The sequence below is a fragment of the Zonotrichia leucophrys genome, chromosome 1A (genome assembly GCF_028769735.1).
Source record: "Zonotrichia leucophrys gambelii isolate GWCS_2022_RI chromosome 1A, RI_Zleu_2.0, whole genome shotgun sequence".
NCBI classification, from domain to species: Eukaryota; Metazoa; Chordata; class Aves; order Passeriformes; family Passerellidae; genus Zonotrichia; species Zonotrichia leucophrys.
In genome coordinates, this window is record NC_088170.1 from 57,566,407 (window position 1) to 57,587,584 (window position 21,178).

Genomic DNA, 21,178 nt, shown 5'->3' on the forward strand with positions numbered 1-21,178 from the left:
GCTCTAGGAAAACCTCATTTCAATAACCAGTTTATTCATTATAAATCTGTCATAACCTGTAAATACATTCAGTCATTACTTATAAATCTCTATATTGCTGCTGAATAATATAGAATGTCATTATATTCTATAATAGAGAATATTATTTTTCTATAATAAATTAATTCTAATTTATTATAGAGCTATAATTCTATATGCTGAAAGAGTGGAGGAGGTTGCTACTACTTGTGCAGTAATTCACAAAATCAGGTATTTATTCAATGATCTTTAAAAAATGAAAAGTTTATCTGCAGTCAGATATGTCAGATATTGTCCAGTGTTCCCTCTTCAGTATTTCATTTTAAAGAAGTTAAAAAAATGGAATTCAAAGATGAGTTTCTGAGTCTTGACTTTCCCCACCCCTCTGGGGATTCAGCTGCACCCTCCTGTTAAGCAGAAGTACCAGGTTGGTTCTGAGGCTGCAGCTTGCAGGTGTCAGCTCTGAAGCTGCTGCACAACAGAGCTGGCAATTAAACCTGCCAGGAAATGGGCTTTTCATTAAACTCCTCTCTGGTCTCTATTCAACTCCAGAAGTATCCTGACTTCTTTCCCAGTCCCACTCCTATTTTCTTGTAGTCTCTCATTCACATAAGTACAATTTCTTTTTTTCACTTTTTTGTATTAATTTTTCTAATATTCTGATCTTCAAACACTAAATTTCCACTTGTTACATAACCTCCTCTTGTCTTCTTTTATATTTTTCTTCTATTATCCAGCTTCTTTTTCCGCTCATTATTCTGAGCTTTTTTCCTTCTCCATATAGTATTTTATTCCCCTTCCTATTTCTTGCCAGCTGAAAAAAGATTATTTTTTTTATCATCCATTTTCTGGTTCTTTCATTTGCTTGCATAAATTAAAACAGCTCTAACACTGTTAGAGCTCAAAAGCATCTGAGGACCAAATCCAAGCAGCAATACATTTTATATGTGGATTCACTTAACTTCTAGGAAGTGCAGATATCTCAGAAATAAAAAAAAAATCTTATTAAATAGGAATAACAGATCATATACACCTGCAAAATAGCTTAGCAGAAATGCTGAAGGCCATATGCTCTCCCTGTTGACACATTATACCACTTTTCTGCTGCAGGAAGCTTTGCTAACTCAATGTGAAAAGATAATGGCAAATTACAAAATTAGCACCACATCAAACTTAGTGTTTCAATTGCAGAACAAAGTATTTTGTCTGGCTTTCATCACATCCCCTTAAAGTATTGTGATAGTAAGAATTATCAAGATGATGCAGCTGTCTCTTCAATCTTATCTCAGATTTATAGTCTTGAGGGCACAAGCAGCCTTTGGGAACACACAAAAAGCCTCTCAAAGAGCAGCAGAGTCTCCAGTGTAGGTCACACCACCTGCAAGCAATTCTGTCAAGACAATACTGAACTCCCTCCAATTATGGCTAAATTACTCCCTACTATTCAAGAGAACTTGGGATTCTTTTCCAAAATCTTTCTTCCCCATGGTTTGGAAGTATTTTAACTGCCATGAGGCTGCACATTACCAGAAGTGTTTTCAGAAGTCCTGGTTCTGCAGGAACATGAGCGCAGAGATAAAACATCCATTGATGGTTATCACTATACAATGTGGAACAGTTCAAACCCTTTAAGGCCCCTCTTCCTCCCACCCTCCAAAAATGGAACTTCAATTTATTTTTTTTTTACCTCAAAACGGTCCTCTTCCCCCAGGTTTTAACTATGGGCAACTTTGGGCTTGAAAATATCTTAACTTCACAGATTTAATCAAATTCTGGGATATATTACTATTAAAAAACTTATTTGTAATAACCACTCCCCTGGAATAACTTCCTTCACAAGGCCTTTCTCAGTCTCCTACCAACCAGACTTGAGCTCCAGGCTTGAAACAATGAGCTTCTGTTTCCAAGATGAGAAAACACTGGAATGATAAGAAACTGAGAAGTTAAACCATTTCAGACCTGCTCATACCAGTGTGAGAGATGTTTGTCTAAAATGGAATGACTTTAACAGGTCGGTTAAGCTGGTGAAAGCCATGACAAAAAGGAAACATTTGTTCTGCGTCAGGCACTGCATCAGGCAGCAGTGATACCTTGCTCTTAGGGGGAAAGAAAGGAATCAAAGTAATAGGTCACTGAGCTTTATTCTTTTGCTGACTAAATTTATCATGCTAGATTTTTTTTCCTGTGACAGTCACAATCTCCTTAGCCTATTTTTACATTTTGCTTCTCTTTTAGATCTACCTCCTCAATGCAGAGGTTGCTCCACATACTGTTCTCACCAATTCAGTAACATCCTGTTCCTGATGAGTTTCTGGTTCCTCTTGGCTGGTTTTATACACATTCATGCGTATAAAAAATGTGATTCAAATATGATATGAAACCATTTCTGTGCAAAAACTAGATCAGTTTATGACACAACAAAAAGTGCTGAGCCCAGCCTTCAACAATTCTTACAGCAATTCTTCTGGTTTTCCTTGCCCCATCCTCAAGAGAACTCTAACTACATGTGGACTTCATTGCTCTTACTGGCTCCACTACTGATATTCAGTTTTTAACCAGAGAATTTACACCAGATTACTGAATTATTAAGCATGGAAGCTCTAGATTTTTATTGTTATCTCCCTGTGTTTCTTGCAGGTAATTTTTGCTTTTTAGCATCTCTTCTTCTATGGGTACACTCAGTGACTATTTTTAGACATCTGCAAATTTCCTCTAACACCTATAATTTTTGCTTCAATCTTTTCTTTTCTAAAATTGATTAATTACTCAGTAAAGCATATACTGGGCAAGTATTAAATCATTCTACAACTGTGGCATTTTTTATGTTTTCATGTCCCTTTGTGATTTGATTATGGGAGTTTAAATGAGCTTTTCAGACACACACAAATTTACTCTGATGGCCTCACTTTTCTTGTAGTAAAATACAAGATTAAACAAATTATTTTATAGCAGAAAGAGCAGAAACTCCCAAGCCAGAAGATTAGAACAAGTTAAGGCTTGTCATAGATGCTGCCCTGTTAATTGTTCAGAAGGCAACCAGAGGCCAAATTCTCTGCCACAGAAAGCCAGGCAATGTGGTATTCACATATCTTCTGAACAGACAGACACAGCTGTCCCAGGAAAATCCTGGGAAGCTGTGAGGAGCTGTAGGAAACTTAGAAGAATTCAAACAATTATTATCTCCCTTTTTGTAACCATTGTTTATAGATATGATTCTCCAGAGTATGCTATTCATAATTCACCAATAGTGTGAGAGAAGATTGGTAAAAGCCAAACAGGTCTTAAGACCACCATTGTTTCTGTAAGAACTATGATTTCTAATAATAAAGTGTTTTTTCATGACTTCTGATGATGGAGTTTCTATCACCCTCTCTGTCCCTGATAGTCTTCAGCGATAAGGCAACTGCAAGTTGGGGTCAGCAGCCTCTTCTTCTATGGCGTAAAAAGGGCCAACAAACCAACAAACAAGGATTTACAGTAGCACCAAAGGCACAGTGAACATCCACTGTCAAAATACCTGTCATGTCTGTTTTTGAGAAACCACTGAAGCAAAGTCCACACAATACTGGACCCTCCAACCATAACCAATGCCTGCTTTCATGCTGCAAGAGAACAGCAATCCCAGAATGGCACAACTAAACATTATGAAGAGAAAACGAGTGCTTAGAGAGTTAATACAACCTGACAGTTCCTTAAGGTACCATTTAATTACAGCATTAAAAGGCATTTACCAATTTTTATGTAAGCAACCCATCAACAGACAGCTGCTTACTTGTATTTGAAAAAAATGTCCTTTCACAGGAGAATGTTTGTCTTGCATACCTGATAACTAAAAATTTAGTTATAATGGAATATTAAAACAGACTGTATATTGCAAATGGTTGACAATCCAGTCCTTTAACAACAGTGCCTTCATGTGTTTATTATAGGCATTTTATTATTTTAAAGCTAAGATTCAACCACGTTTTATAGTTGTAATTCTGTCCTCCTACACATCCACAAGTAAATTAGGTCAATTCCAAACTATTTGTAAAACCTCCTACACAGAAAGCAGTTTGAGATTTTAAAACATAGTAAGTTTAAAATAAACAAAGTCAACCTACCAGTGTCACAAGCCTAGTGAACTGTCAATTTTTTGTTCTAGCCTAATAGGGCATCCCAAAGTATTATGAACCATACTGTGAGAATGACTGTCCTTGGCCAGAGATTGCATGCATACCACATTTCATAACATTTTAATAATGCTTATTATGTAAGTTTCCCTAATTAACTTCTAAATGTATTTCTACATTTGGCATCTGTAACATCCTGTGGCAATGAGTTCCAATATGTAATTATGTGTTGCATGAAAAAAATGCTTATTTTAAACCTACTGCTGGGTAAAAGCTAGGAGTCCCAAAAATGTGTTAGAAGAAATGATGAATAATCATGCTCTCCCCATCCTCTCCATAACATTAGTAGCTTTATATACCTCTTGTATTTCTTCTGACCTCATTTCTTTTTCCAAGCTGCAGAGTTCTAATAATCTTGTTCAAACACAGGTATCTCTTTCCCCACACATAACCTGGTTTGCTCTTATTAAAAGAAAGGACATCTGCAATTGTTTGCAATATTCCAGATGGGCCATGGATGTCATCATGATGTTTGTATAGAACAGCAATGCAATTGCAAGCCCTCTTTTTTGAGTAGCAATAATTTAGACTGCCATGCATGTTAGTTACCCCGTTCCCTCCTGCAGGCATTATTGAATAACATTCTATAGTTAATGCACTTGCCATTCCACTAATTTTTTATCTTGCATTATCTTCCCACAACTGTTCATGCTCACAGATTTGGGGGATCTTTATATTGTGGATGCTGTATGAATATAAGCTGCTACTTTGTTGTTCAGCTGCTTTCACAGATTTATTAAAGCAGCAAAGATCTTCATATAGATCATTGTAGGAGTCTATTCCTGGTTTGTGATAACTGATCTTCTATTCTCATCCTTTTTCCTCCTATCTTAAATAGTTATTTACATGACAGGACTTTTCACTCTTATGACTATATGATTTCTTCAAGAAACTTTGGCTGCTGCTGTCATGGTTGCTTAAGATGGTTAATTCACGTGGGGTTTACAGTTCTAACACAACCATGAACTCACATCCAAGCAAGCTATAATCTGTCTACAGCAATCATGTTGGCTCTTCTTTGTTGTTTTATGTTGTATGTGTACATGTTCATTTTTCATATTTATTAACACATCTTACTTGATTCTATGAAGTTTTAATTAATTTTTATAAAGACCAAAATAAAACTTTTTTGGCTGTAGCTTCTTGTAAATTATGCTACATTTCCAAACTCAGTGATTACAGATGCAAATTACTCGAGACCTGTTGAGTGTATCCTGATTAATTTGTTATTTTTAATCAGCTTGCTCTAGATTGTTTTCCCCTAATACTTGAGTGTCAAGCAGATCACCTGTAACATCTTAAGTAGGCACTAGTGCAAAATGCTTCATATGCCCTGTATAATTAACATGAATGCAAAAAGCATCTTTGTGAGATTTGGTGCTAAACACTTCTCTTCTGCTAGGGTACTCCCAAGTCTTGATCCTTTCTGGGCCTGGAGACTCGAAGGTTTCTTGCTTCTGATGTGTCTGAAAAATTTATCAAAGCTCTTTCTGCACCTTTCTTCTGGCTTTCACACATAACTTACCAGTTTTGTGTCCAAGTGTTTCCCACACTGGCTTACAATTCCTACTTTATGAAATCTTTCTTTACCTGTTACAGATTTCCCTCCTGAGCAGTTTAATGATACTGAGTCTGGGGCATTTTTTCTTCCAGTATGACAGATGGCAGTGTTTACTCTAACATTTAATATGGTAACTCTTGATACCACTAAAAGCCTTATCCTTTAAGCTGTTTCTTTTAACAATTTCCTAACATGCATGCTCCCTTAGACATAGTTTTCTCTTTAAAATGTTATGGCAACATATTTTATACTTACTCTTAAAACAATATGGCAACCATATTCATTATGATTAGTCATGTAGGGCAGCCCAACAATAATTTCATCTTAAACAAGGTCTTGCACATTGCACATTTCTCAAGAGCTACTCCTGTGATGAGCTGACAGCTTGTCAGAAAACCCAATACATCATTCTTCACTTCCACATTTACTGAGTCTTCATACACATAACAAAACCATATAAAAGCAGGAAATGTTTCTTCCCTCAGCATCCTTTAGCACTTCACAGTAATGGTCCACCTCATTAACATAGTTAATCTAACCCTCACCTTGCTGTGATCTATTTGCACACATATTCAAACCATAACTGTGCTTTCTTGTCCAGACATACATAGCCTTCACCATAAACCCTAACACAAAAATGCATCTGTCAGAATACAGTTTGTATTCTCATGTCTATAAAAATGTTTACCCCAGTATCAACATCCTCTTGTACCCATTTACTATGTTGCCAAGTATGCCAACATCTGGATTTCAAACCAGCATTCCAGCTCACACTCCATTTTTCACTTTTCAGACTTTGTCCAGAAGACCATCTGTTGTTATAACTGCTAATGGTCTGATTGATTTTTTTTTCTAATTCTTTATAAAAAGAAGCAATTGGGAAATACATACATGACGGTGTTAATCCCTGACAGTTGTTGAAACATCTGCAGACCACAACCCACAATTAAGGCTCTTCGAGTTGGAGGGTATGTTAGCATTCTGCAGATCACAGGTCCAGCTTAAAAAAAAAAACAACAACAAAAGAATACATAATAGTTCTTAAGTGATTGCTATCAAGACAACGTTGCCAGGCATAGCAGATTTGCACCTTAGTTTCAAGCAAACTTGTATTACTTCACTTATTTTTGAACAATATGATCATTTCAGTTCTGTACTGTACTACAAAGAGGATTATCAGAAAGCCCAGGCAAAAAATGAAACCACTTTTGTACAGTGTCTACTACTGGTGTGAAATGTACTGACAGAATGGCTGCACCTGAATGTACTCAAAAGTTACCACAAAATATCACTCTTGTTTCCTTTCTAAAAGCTTCCATTTTTATTGAGAGGTTATTTCAGAAATGCCATTACTCAGGTCTGGATATTGGAGATGAAGTCTGCTCCTTAGTCCCCAAAATACCCAATTTCCACAGAGCAGTTGCAGGTGTGGGTACTTGGAAGGTACTGGACATTATTATTCTGCACAGCTTCAAGGCCAGCAGAGGGAGAGAGAAATTAATTACATTTATTCTATACCTTTGGTAGCAATGGCATGAGGCTGAATATAAGATTCAATGAAGAAAAAAAACCACAAAAATTTCTGGCTAACAGAAAAAGCTCTAAGACTTGAGAAGTATTCTATTAAAAAAAAATACAGAAAGCTATGGGATAATAGGCAAACATTTAAAATTCCTGACCACAGTATTTACTTGAACTCCTCTCTGCCCAGAGTACTGCTTTCAGTGCTTTTTCACAAGAAAAGTCTAGTGAAAAATACTGTGTTTTATACATCTTGTCACAACTAGCATACTTAGAATATCTAATCACAATATAAATAAGTCAAAATAGTTACCATCAAAGAAAAAAAAAATAAAAAAGAGAGGGGAAGGGGATCTACGTATTTATATTTTCACTGTTTTCTGAGCATACAGAAAATATCAGAAGTATTGATTTAGTAAAAAACTCTATATGAGTCTGTTAGTGAAGAACAATTTACATGCAGAATTTCAGCTTCAGAAAGCTGGCAAGCTACAAAGAGCTTCAAGAGTTTGACTCAAGAAGAGGGTTTAGATAACATTTTCTTCATTGAAAGATAATCAGACCTGCCTAAGAAAAACTTATTTTCATTTAAAATTATGGTATTCCTAATTCATTTCTCAATTGTATCATCATTTAACTTTGCTCCTTTAATAGCAGAATACAGCCTGACAAATTTTCTAGCTGGTTTCCAAGTAACACTAACACTCAGTCAGCACACAGTCCCACATGTCCTGCCATTTAGCCACACCATCACCTTAAAATTCTCCAAGTAAAACCAAGTGACAGATACAGTCAATCCACTGATCTCATAAGGTATTCCCAGGCTAGACACATGACATCACTGGGCTGACAAGGATTCCATACTCAAAGTGACATTTCCTCAGTGGAAAAGCACCAAAGCCAGCTGCTAGCAAGGAGTAGTCCACAGCTCAAATTTCAGAAAGAAAAAAAGATTTACTAATACATTTACCCATGAAGTTTAACACACAAACAACAGTCCTAAGGCCCTCAGACCCTGTGCCACACATGAGCATGGAGTCTTGGTTAAAAATCTTATCTGGCAACTGATTCTGCAGCATCTCTTGGAAACCCAGGCTGCTGAATGCCTAGGAGAGATCTTTCATTCTTCATAAACTCTGTATAAGATCCCTGAGTTCAAAATCTATCTTTTTTTTGAAGGGACATTTTGGATAACGTACATCTTCAAGGCCACCATCATGATCCTGCTCACTGAATAAGCTGGAGCTCTGCAGCAGGGACTGTTAGGAAGGGAGGCAGAATAATTTTTAATCATTCCTGAATCACTCAGCTATTTGATAGATGTTTATAAAACTTTATTTACAATACAGCATTGTGCAAAACAATTGGGAAGAAGGCACTAAAATGAATAGTGAGAAATTAAAGCAGCTGCTCTCAGACAATGGTTTGCAACGGAGAGGGAGTCTTGAACTCTCAACAAAGCTCCATCACACAAATCAGTTTGTGCATCTGAAGTGCAGCCCTGCAGAAATGCTGAGACCATATTGTGAAATTCAGACCTTTATATCAGAACTTTACATTTAAGACCCTTAGAACATCCAGTCAAGCTAAATTCAGTAAGTACTTGAAATTTTTCACTTCTGATTAATTTTATCAGAGAAATTATGCTAAAAATTATTATACTCAACTCAGTGTTTAAAAAGTTTTGCTCCAAACACGTACCATGGCAACTACCACATACCAATAGGCATACACAAAATTAAAGGATTTTCTTTCATAAAATTCACAGCCTTCAGGTTTACAAACCAATAAATGGAATGAAAGAAATGCTAATCTCTGTATTAAAGGAGCTTTACAAACTCAACTAAAAAGCCCAAAGGACTTTGACTGTGAGGTAACTGATCTCATAATAGCAAATGAGTGTGAAACTTTTTAATAAAATCATCTAGCTCTGAAACTAGCTATGCTATATTTGCATTTTCTTATCAGCACTCCTTCCATCCATATTGTTGAGTTCGTATGCCACCATGTTCTTAAAAATAAACAACTCCAGGCATAATATGGATTTTAAGAACAGAAAATGTGTTTAAAAAAATGAATACAAAAAAAAAGTTCAGAATTAAATACATTTTCTTCTCAAAATAAGTCTTCTGAAAACTTAAATGGCACTTCAGTAGTTTCTGATAACCCTTAAATATACTGTCAGTTATGACAACAGAGTAAAATAGCACTAAACAATAAAACCATTACGCCTTTAAAAAATGGAACAACTTAACTGCCCATAGAACTAGAAGGAAACGGATGATTTAAACATACAACAGAGAAAAAAATATTTGGCAATTTTTAGAAAGGACAAAATAGGTATTTGTCCCCAAAAAGTCAATATTTTTATTAGTGATATTTCTGCTTTAATTGTTGTTGCTTTCATCTAAGATATTTAGACATATTCCTGATCAAAATCACTTCATTTGAACTTGAGAAAACACCAAGATGCTTGTTTTCCTCCTCCTAATCTGTGAATAAAAATGAAGTCAGAATGATGAGACCTCCTAAAGCCTTGATGAATTTAATGAGAATAGATTTGGCTGGACTTTTTGTGCTGTTGTTTCTGATAATTACTTTAACTGCAGTAAAATTCTTTCACACATAATATTTACAAGGTTCAAAACATGCTACAGTAAAGGGCAGCTAGAGCTTCCTCTGTGAAAAACAACAACATGAGATAAAGAGCAATGGAAAAACAAGGATGCTGCTGAAGGTGACATTACTTCAAGTGGTGATACACAAAGTGGACTGCTGGGATCCAAGTAGATATTTCATGGCATAATCTGTCTACCAAAATAGAATTCATCCTTATAAGCAAAAAGCAAAAATAGAATTGGGAACTTTAGCTTCACATCCAAAAAAAAAAGCTTATTAGCTTACACAGAGCCAAACAGGGAAGGAGAAGCTGTTCTTGTCAAAACATTACTTCTGAAAGTGAATGATACTCCAAACATTATATTTTATGACTGGTTATCTGAAACTTTTAATGGCAGCTTCCTATATTTTAGCAGTTATCTTTGTTACTAGGCATAACCTACAAGTTAGGTTATGGAAATTATGAATCACCTAGTAAGGCATTTTGATTTTCATCAAAAATGAGCAAAATGGATTGTATGGCAATCATAGGAGCATGGGTATGATCCACAGCCAACTAAAAGATGAGATGATTTTCAAAGGCAACACAACAAAAACCCTAGTTCTAAAATGAGCTTATGTAATGAAAGTTAAAAAGTAGAAAAATTAGTATTAATGAAGTCTTAATATCTGCTTCTGAAAAAGAACTGCATTCACTTCCAGGAAAGAAGAAATTATAGTAAAGACATAAAGCCTAAAAATCCTACAGCAAAGGCAGGCAGACATCTGGTGCCTGAAAACCCTGTCATTCCCCATCTCTCAAATTATTAGTAGAATAACTGGACAGATTTCACAGCCAGGAATCCATGGTTAGAGACTGGGCCCTGCCAGAGTCATTTGCAGGTTCAAACATTCTTCTGCCAGCTCATCTAGGTAACAGCTTGTAGCAACAGCTTAAAACCTTATAGGGCTCCTGCCAGCATTTTGTACTCTTCGCATTTCCAAAAAAGGCAGGTTTATCCAAGCAACAACACAGCCACTCATCAGTTTAGCATCAATGAAGCTAAAGATTCAGATTAGTTTTCTGGATCTTTCTTGTTCAAGTGCCCTCTCCTCACTCAGATAAACCTTCAAGGAACTGGTCTACAGCAGGGACCAAAAAAAGAAAGTTTGGGCCCGTGATCTCAATAACAGAGAACAAACATTGGAATTATTTCTGGATTTCTCTTCCTTATAAAATCACAGCTTCCAGTCCAGCCTTCTCTGCATCATCTGCAGAACCCTCCTGCAGACTCTCCCTTCACCTATGACTCCTACTCTAAAGCACTTACAGCTAGGTATTATTTCCTGTGTATGAATAATATACTAAAACTAATATACTTTTCCTCCCCTTGCCTACCTATTACATGATTATTTGCTAGAAGTATCAACTTCATTAATTTTTCCTTTCTGTAAAATGTAACAAATCAAAAGAAAACAGAATTAGCTTTAAGATCAAAACTGCATTAATTATCCTGTGAAGATACAAACCAATTTTACTTAAGTACCATAGTACCATGCTCTTCCTCACTATCTTATAATGTTTCATTAACATTGGAAGAACTACTCCCAGCACTACAAGAAAATCCCTACCTCATGTAGCTTGTTAACCCTTTGAGAAAGCATGAGACTTTTTTTTTAACAGCACAGATCCCCATCAGCCAAGAAGGATAAAGACTGTCAGCTTGCCCAACAGCTGAGTCTTACCATCTTCCAGCTTTCCACAATTAAACAATCCAATGGTGTGCATACAGACTGGAAGAAGTACTCACTGGGAACAGCCCTGCCAAGAAGGACTCAGGGATTCTCATGGATGAAAAGCTGAGAAGTGATCTGGCAATATGTGAGCCCAGAGAGCCAGAGGTGTCCTGAGCTGCATCCAGAGCAGCAGGGCAAGGGAGGGGATTCTGCCCTTCTACTCCACCCTCATGACACCTCACCTGCAGTGCTGCGTCCACAAGAAAAACACTGAAGCACAGCAGGTCTAAAGCAGGAGGAGGAAGGCACAAAGATGATCAGAGAGCTGGAGCATCTCTCCTACAAAGACATGCTAGGAGAGATGGGATTGTTGAGCCTCAAGAAGAACAGCTCTGGGGAGATGTTGTTGCAACTTTTTAGTACCTAAAAGCTTATTAAAAAGAGGAAGAGAGATTCTTTGCATGAGCAGATAGTGACAGGACTAAGAGGAAAGGTTTTAAACTAAAAGAGGAGAGATTTAGATGAGATATTAAGAAGAAACATTTTACTTTGAGGGCGGCAAGACACTGGAATGGGGTTGCCTAGAGAAGCTATGGATGCCCATTCCTGGAAATGGGCAAGGCCAGGTTGGATGGGGCTTTGAGCAAACTGGTCTTATGGAAGATTCCCTGCTCATGCCAGAGGGGTTAGGACTAAATGATATTTAAAGTCCTTTCCAATTCAAACCATTCTGTAATTCTATTCTGAACAGACAGCCTGGTCAAAAAACAAACAAAAGCTAATGAGACATAACCACCTAGATTCTAGAGATATAGGCTGCACAAAGAGGTTTTCTGCTGTCATTTTTGCAAAGCTCCCATACCTTCTCAGTGATTCCTCATGGGCACCTTCTCACAGCACTGACTCCTCCTTCACAGCACAGCCAACAAACTCCAGCTCTCTCCTCACCCAGCTAACCCACTCTTTTGTAGCACTCATCCTCTTATTGGGCACAGCTGTGGCCTGTAAAGGGCAGGCCTGTTCCTCATCTTTGGTGATTGGTACAGCTGCAACTCCTCAGGGGTGAGACTGCCTTCTGCACTATTCTCTTACATTCTATCCCTCCACAGTTTTCCATGCCTAGATGAACTGAAAGGGCTTTTTTTGTTTGCTCAGGAAACCTGTATTTCAAATAAATGGTCTCTCCAAATGATCTTTTTAATCCACACATTGTGAAAAGAAACCCTAATATAGATTTTTTTTTTTGTTTTGACAGCAAGTTGAGTTGGTCTTTGGGAGTTCTGAAAAATAAAGACATTTTCTTTTATCTGTAAAAGGAAAAATCTTTTCTTTGATACCACATTCTTTGATATAAAGCTTTGGTGATGGAAAATCTATATGACTGAGTACTTGCACAAAGGCAGTAGCAATTAATAACACCTCTGAATAGAACAAGAAGCAGTGGAAAGTAGGGAAGCAAAAAAAAGGACTGCATTTTGGCTCTGTATGACTTGTTCTCTTATAGAAAACAGAATATGCTGTAATGAAGTCCTTTAAAACTAGAGAAACCACAACAAAACAGACAACAAAGAGTGGTCATTTACAAACAACAAAGAGTGCTGATGCCAGAGAGAGCTGAGAAAGTGGGCACAATGACCAACAAGAATCTGCACTGGGGAAATGGGACCCCACTGTGATACCATCAGACCCATGGAGTGGGAGAATGAGCAAGGGGGAGGTTTTCCTATTTCATTGACATGAAAACTGGGCTGGGAGCAGAGAAAAGCAAGGATCTCATTGTGATTTATTTCTGGCTGTGGAAAATACCTTAGAAATAAGGCAACAGATTCTAAGGCAGACTTGTGCATACCTACAGCCTGCAAATCAGCATTTCTTTTTTAGGGTCTGCTCCAGAATTCCTGCCTTACGTAGGGAACAGTTTTGTGACCCTCACTTAGAGCTGCAGAAAGCAGAGGAGGAAAGACAAGATGATGTAGGAGCATTACGCAGGCAGCAACCAAAATAAGCCAAGTGTTGTAACAGCCTGCAGAGCTTCCCACCCCCCTCTCCCATCAAGCAGTGAAGTGCAGGGCAGAGCATTTAGCAATCTGGAATTAGAAGGCTTTTTTACTTTCATTTTAGTTGAGGAAAGAGATTTAACAAAGAACTGCAGTCAGGGGTGTGTGTTGCTGCTCCTTTTCAATTAAAAGAGCACTAAAAATGCTGATGATTCAAGAGATCCCTCCTAGCCAGCAGTCTATTCTCAAGCTGATTTTCCCAGCTGTTACTGTATGAACACCTATATAGATATTGTATTTTATTGTCTGGACAACACACTTCAAACCTTACATTTTTTGCAATTTGTTTCTGCCAAAACTCCTGGCTTACTGATATTATTTTGCCCCCTCTATCCCTTGTTTCTAAATGAAATATCTTTCATTTAGAAAGATATTTCATTTAGAAACAAGGGATAGAGGGGGCAAAATAGCAAACCACTAGCCTGAAGCCAGTGGTTTAACAGTAAAAGCATATTTATACTTCTTGCCCTTCAAAAGAATGAGACTCAGGAACCCATTCTCAGGAGGGAATGGGGAAAAAGAAAAGTTTAATAGAACTGAAAAAGGAGCCTGGAGGTCAATGAAAGTCTCCATAGGATTTTATGAATATAAGCAGTTATCCACTCCAGTATTTTGCTTTACTAATAGCACATTTAGCATAGACCATCTCCTTAAAAATGTTTAAAAACCCGATTTATCTAGGGGCCTAAAAAATTCCTCTCACTTTTTAATAATCAGATGCTGTTAGCATAAGAGCTTCATTAAAAATAAAAGGAAAAAAGTTAAAATAGTGATGAGATCCAAATTTAAACTGATTTATAAAAACCTGCTTTGAAATCAGTACAATTTTAGCACAGCTCAGCTAAATTCCAAAAAGTAGTGAGAAGAAAAATCAAAAGATCACTGTAGGTCAAAGCTAAAGTGTTGTAACTTTGGCTTCCTAAGAACAGGACATCACCATCAATGGATATGTAGTGGATCGGCAGCACAGCAAAACAGCGTGTAGCTGAAAATAGTATGTCTTAAGAAACTGCTTCAACTTTCTTATTTTAAGAAAAGCATTTGAACTTGAGCACAAAGCTGAGTTTCACTGAAGACATAATGACAGATACACACCTAAATATTTCACCAAACTGCAGCCTAAGATCACACCTTACCTCAAGGTACTACTTAATTTATTACACTTCAGTATTAGCCATCTTCTATCAGAAACATCAAGGGCTCTAAGGCAACCATTACCACTCAAGAACACCACGTTTTTCATCACAGAGGGCCAATCACATCCTCTGAGGAGGAGCAGGAGCATTATCAGTATGTCAAGGAAACATTTTTTTTCTCTCTGCCCTGCAGGTGCAAGCCCTGCAGCAGGAGCAGCACATCTGTCCTAGGTTACAATATAAAGCTGTATTCTACTCCCATCTTCAAGAGCTGTTGAAACCAGGAAGGGCATAGTTTTCTCCTTAATCTCCTATTAATGGGCCCATCAATGCCTTTTCCCCATGACTCAAAGATAACTCCCTCCCAGAGCCATTTCAGTTTAACAGGTAATTAAGGCCCCACAGCACGACTCAGAATGATATCAGCCCATTGTGAGATGCTCCACCCAGGGTGTGGAGCTAAGCCTCCCCACCTGGATATAATCTGGGATTTGGGACACAAGAAGCAGTCTTTCTACTGGATTCCCAGAGGAATGGTTGCCCTTACCCACTGGTTTCCAGAGGACAAGAGCTACCAGATTGTTTCTACAGGATCACCACTTCAACAAGACCACTTCATCTGGACTGCTACCATCACCCTAACTAGCAGGGTGTTAGGCTGTTTTCTGACTCTGTCAGTGGTTTTTCTTTTGTATTATTGCATGTATTTGGGTTTTTTTACCTTTTCCTAATAAATTGTATTTCTGACTTGGAGTCTCTCACTGGTTTTGCTTTCAAACCAGAACAACATCCCAGTGCTGCCTGAGCCTGGAGCAGAACCACCAAGGTGGGTGGGCTGGAGCACAGGACATACAAGCAGATGCTGAATCAGTTGGGATTGTTCCACTTGAAAGAGAAAGTGAAGGGAAAAGGTTCTGCTGTCTACAGATACCTAGCAGAGGGGAAAGGAGAAAACAGACCCAGGCTTCTCAGAGGTTTGCAAGGGTAAGACAAAAGGCAACAGGTAAGTTAAGTTGCAGAAAATTTGGACCAGATGTGAAGTCTGTTTATTTTGTAACATGGAAATGAAAAAATCCAGAAAGCGAGATGCAAATAGGTCATGGTCAAAAACTTCACTGATAAAGTTCACAATCTGCTCTAATTTATTCTGTTTTTATTAGGGATTGGATTAGAAAACCTTCAGAGGTCATCCACAAGATTTTTACATGAAACATACAGCATTCCTAAGATCTGTGATGGTACTAGTTATTACAACCAGTACTAATGAAAAAGTACATTTAGCACTTTTCATGGTTATCTTAACAGTGATTAAAAAGCAACATTACATACAAATCCTGTAAAACTCAATCATCTACATACTGCCAACAGCAGATGTTTTGCAATTTCAGTACTAGGCTTCATTAATCAAGAGCCTGTCAGTCACACTTGACTGACAGCTTTTTTCCTGAATTTATAAGCTCTGCAGAAGATACAGATCAATATTGAAAACAGCAGGTATAGAATACTAAACTAACAGCTTCTATAACTGGTATGAAATACAACAAAGAAATAAAGGAGAGCTTATTTCATCTTTTATATATATAAAAGGGGCTTATGAGATAGATGGGGAGAGACACTGTATCAGGATCTGCAGTGAAAGGACAAGAGATGATGGTTTTAAACTACAAGAGGGTAAATTCTATTGGATATAAGAAATAAATTGTTTACTCTTAGGGTGGAAGCAGTGGAACAGGCTGCCCAGAAAAGCTGTGGATAACCCATCCCTGGAAGTGTTCACAGACAGGTTGGATGTGGGGTTGAACAACCTGGTCTATAGTGGAAGGTGTCCTTGCCTATAGCAGGGGTTTGGAACTCAACCATCTCTAAAGGCCCCTTCTAACCCAAACCATTCTGTGATTAAGTGCTGCACTGAGGGAGTTCTGGTCCCTTTTCTTTCTCACCCTCATTTCAAAATGAGGAACATGGTAGAAATAGAGAAAGATCATTAATAAATACTCATAATGCACAGTTCAAGGTCTGTCACATACAATGGAATAAATCTGCAACCAATCTTCATGTGAGGCAAATAGTCTTACATGAAGCAGAAAGCTTTCTTACCATTTTCAGCATGATGAAGACAGAATGGCACTGTGTAAATGCCATCTTTATTAGCAGTTCCCTTACAAGTTTAAAATATTTTAAAAGTCAATTCTTTAGAAAGCTGCTGGGAGTCCAGCAGAGTGTAAGATAATCCTCAATCTATTTCCCCAGTTGAGTATGCACTACAAGGTAGACACATGCAAGGCAAAGGCCTTTTCAAGGCTTCTCTGCAGCCTGACAGATCTAGCAGATGGAAAGTAGGATCAGAAAGGCTGCATTAAATTATTTAGAGACCTGAAACCCATTTTTCAAGAAGATACAGGAATTCTGAGCTATTTCCTTGTCATTTCAGTGAAGTAGATTTTTATGCTGCATTTAAACCCTTTCCAAGTTAACCATTCTCTAAAAGAAATGACACTACCTGAAGCCAAACATAGTGCAGACAAACTTCAAACTCTCTTGAGCATCCAAGTGGAAGTATGTGGTCAGCAACTAGTGGTTATCAAATAGCATTTCAGTGTCCCAAGAAGCACATGGTTTGTCTAAATTTGAAGGAAAAAATACCTCTAGTATAGCTGAAATTCTAGATAACCTTTTTGGTTTCAGGGCAAATTGTAGATTTCCCACCCATGATCAGCCATAAAGATTACCTGTGGCACAGATAAGGAACAGAATTTTACCCAGATATGCATATCCTCTACAATGCATAGAAAATACTTTTCCAGGATGTTTAACTACTTTCCAGAGGCAAAACAACTTGTTATGAAAAATAGGTATTTGAAGGATAGGCACTAAAATAAACAGGGGAAAAAAAAAATCAAGTCCCAAGTCCTGTTTAACTAAAAAAAAGGGAGGGGGCAATCACTTAACTTAGATTTTGTCAGGCTGCAAAGACTGATGAATGTAAAAGGCAAAACTGCTTCATACCACCAGTGAGTTACAACAGTCTGGTTGACATTGGGTTAGGTCAGGAAACAATGAAAGTTAATTTTCAGTGTCAGATGTAAGAAGTATCTACATCTTTCTATGGATACAGAAAATATTTTCATGTTTCTCAGCAAAAGCATCGTTGCCTAACTGTGCCTTCTGCCAGCTGCCACCAACCTTCTGAGCAGCCTGAAAGGAAAAATTCTTGTCATTTGTAAACAAAAACTTGTAAACAAAAACATAGGGAGAGCAAACCTGGAAAAAACTGGAATTCAGGCCACCAATGTTTTAGAGTGGATTTCCAAACACCCCCATTCACTGACCTTGTATTTGCTGGCTTTCTCTGAGCTGTCACTTAGCCACTGACAGAAATCACCACTGCTGATCATACAGGTTCTGCTGCTAATCTGAGAAGCTAATTCACTCTAATTCACTTCCATTGCCCACCTATATACACCTTTATGCACTTTCTACCTACACAGCCAGGCTAAAGACACCAGCAGACAAGCATTGAAGAAGGAAAAAACCAAAATATGTCTGCAGTCATAAATGCATTTCTGCAAGTGTTTTGCCAGAGATAACTATCAGCCAAGAAATGCATCCAGTAATCACTGTTCAAGTACCTTAACAGTCATCTAAAGGGAAAAGTGGATATTTAAAATAAAATATAGTAAAACTTGCAGAGTAATACTAAGACACAATTTGATCTCTGCATCTGACACACAAAACTACAAGCAAGCTACAAGAAAAGTTTGTCCATTGCATGGTAACTTGGAGATGAATTCCAGCACAAAGGAAGGTAATTCCCTTAGGGACAGAAAATATTATGAAATCTTCCCATCCTTGGGAAAGTGCTAAGTTGGACAGGGGTAAGAGGAGGATACACATAACCCCTGCACTCAATTATTTTGCAGGCAACAACATCCCTGTACACTAAACAACACAATATATTTTAACAGAGAAGATCACTCATTTGTAAAGAGAATTATTTCCTCTGGGCACTGCACAGTTTGGAAGCAGTATGACCACGTGCATCTCAGCAAGTAAGGCAGTGCACTAGCAGGGATTACCAGGTCAAAGCTGCTTGAAGCTGAGGTCCAGAGACATCCACGACATGCCATTTTTAGGTGTTATGCCAAAATAGATTTAGGCCAGTCCCCTAAGCAGAACATTGCCATGCATGGACTGTTAGAAGCTGCTCTGAGACTCGCTCACTGATTTAAACCTTCACATCTCCAAAAGAATCAGAGCACATGGAATGAATCCTTGGAGCAGACCTGTGGTTTAACCTCCCCAGGGGGAAGTTACTCCATGGGAACTGACACCACTTTTTGATTTGTTCAAAAAGTTTGTGGGGATGGCAATGGGAGATGAGAAGAGACTCACTGCAGAGATACACTGCTGCTCAGAGCCAAAATGCTAATGCAGAGGCAGTCAATGCATCTTCTACTGATAGCAGCTGGAATGATTCTGTACAAACCACACTAGGAAAAAGCAATTATGAGCTGCTCATATGAAGTATTACATTTTAATTAAAATTAATTTAGAAGAAATATAGGACAAAATTAATTCAGCATTTTGTAACATTAGCACAATGTATTCAATTGTGCAGCAGCTCCCTGGAGGTCTGAGTTTTGGGAGTTTTTTCCTGTATTTTCTTAGTTTCCTCCTCATTACTAGTTTTGCATATTCAGGATAAAACCTGAGAGCCATGTCATGTCCTTCATCATTACTGTTGATAGCTTTTGACAAGAAAGAGAAGAATACTTCTTTTCTGCAGAACAATTTTTTTTATTTTGCAGAAGAATTGTAAGGCCCTATTCCCCTTACTAGGACTGTACATTTTTTTAAACAAGCCCAGTAAATAGTGATAGAAAACACTGGGGCTGAGGGAGCAACAACAGAAAAATAAAGACAAGTTCTACGAGCTGGTTATATTCTATGCCCTCTTCTTTCATCCTTGATTTTCAGGGACAACCAAAATCCAATTAGGAGGAAAAAATGTATCATTTGAGTATAGGTTCCTCAGAAGAGGTCTGGCAAGGTTCAATAAATTGGCTTTTACTTTTTAAAATTGGTTTAAAGAAGTGTTTACCATGTTGCTAGTGAAAGCTTTTGGAAACCAAAAGTATGCTTTTGATTGAAAGAAAAAATCTTTTCCAATGGAAACACATTTAGGTACACACCATTGTTACAAAGCCAACAGCAATGTGAACACTGAAGAGATTAGCATATCAATGTTACTGCAGTGTGTCTTGATAGTCCCAGCTCCAGGGAAGATGGCTATTTTAGTACATTTCAAATGTGACAGTTTCAGATACAAGCCTTCACATCAAATACAAATTATTCTACTTTCTCCTTCTCAGTGACAACACCAGATTTTCTTCTGTCAGACCTCCATACACCTTCTGCCCATTTAAATGCAAGTCTCAAGGCAGGCATCCCACCCTCACTGTCCCCTGCAGCATCCCAGCTCCCCTGCAGCTGCCCTGCCCCTTCCCAGCTGCAGCCTGCAGGGCACTGCCCATTTCACAGCAGCTCTGGAGGCCTCAGCTCCTGGGCATCCCATGCTTCCTCACCAGTCAGTGCTTGGAAACACCACAGGAAAGGGACTCCATTGGCTTTAGATAATGATGGCTTCAATTAACAACAACTGACTGAAGATGACACTCTTTTAAGTCTTTCCATATTGCACACCATCCTTTCCAGTATCAAGAAAATATCTCAAAACTTCCAAAGAAGCTGAGCAAGAGCCAGCAGTAAACTGGGACAAAACAAAGCAGAAACTTGTGCTTTCAAGTGATAGTTTTGAAGAAAAATATTTGCTGCTGTTACATGAGAGGGATTATGAGAAAGTGTTTACTTGGGCCACAAAAATTCAACTGATTCTCCCACACTGACTCAAAGTATAGCAGGGCATTTACAGCTGCTGCTCCCAGGTGCATTGCAGACCTTTGAAGGTGACATGCTGGCTCTCTCACTTCTAGACCAGATGTGGCAGCATCCAGCAGCAGCTGGGCTCACTCTGTGTATTGGGGCAGCAGCTGCCAGACAAGGTGATGCAGGTGACACTGAAACCCCTCTGACTGAATGGAGCATTTGGCAGAAACACAACACACTACATTCTACATGTTTAAAATAACATGTGAGAAAGGAAGTGGTCCAATATCACTTATTATTTAAAAAATGCACACAAGTTTCCCATGAAAAGTACTGAGGCTAGACCATAAGTCACCACTCACAATAGACACCACAAAGATGTGGGATCCAGCAACATTTCTAATAGCAAAAAACACCTAAAATTCATAAAAACAATAAATCCTCTTCAAAAAAAAACCAGATCCTCTACAAAAGGGTATGAGGAAGCAGCAG

The 21,178-nt window shown here is 38.0% G+C and overlaps 1 protein-coding gene across 1 annotated transcript in view; it reads right to left on the reverse strand.

The window, feature by feature from the left end:
* SLC2A13 (solute carrier family 2 member 13) overlaps nucleotides 1–21,178 on the reverse strand; it is a 146,384-nt gene that overhangs the window by 72,547 nt on the left and 52,659 nt on the right. The window contains exon 4 of the mRNA XM_064702818.1: nucleotides 6,643–6,751. Coding sequence (XP_064558888.1) covers nucleotides 6,643–6,751 — 109 coding nt within the window. The remainder of the gene's footprint in view (nucleotides 1–6,642; nucleotides 6,752–21,178) is intronic.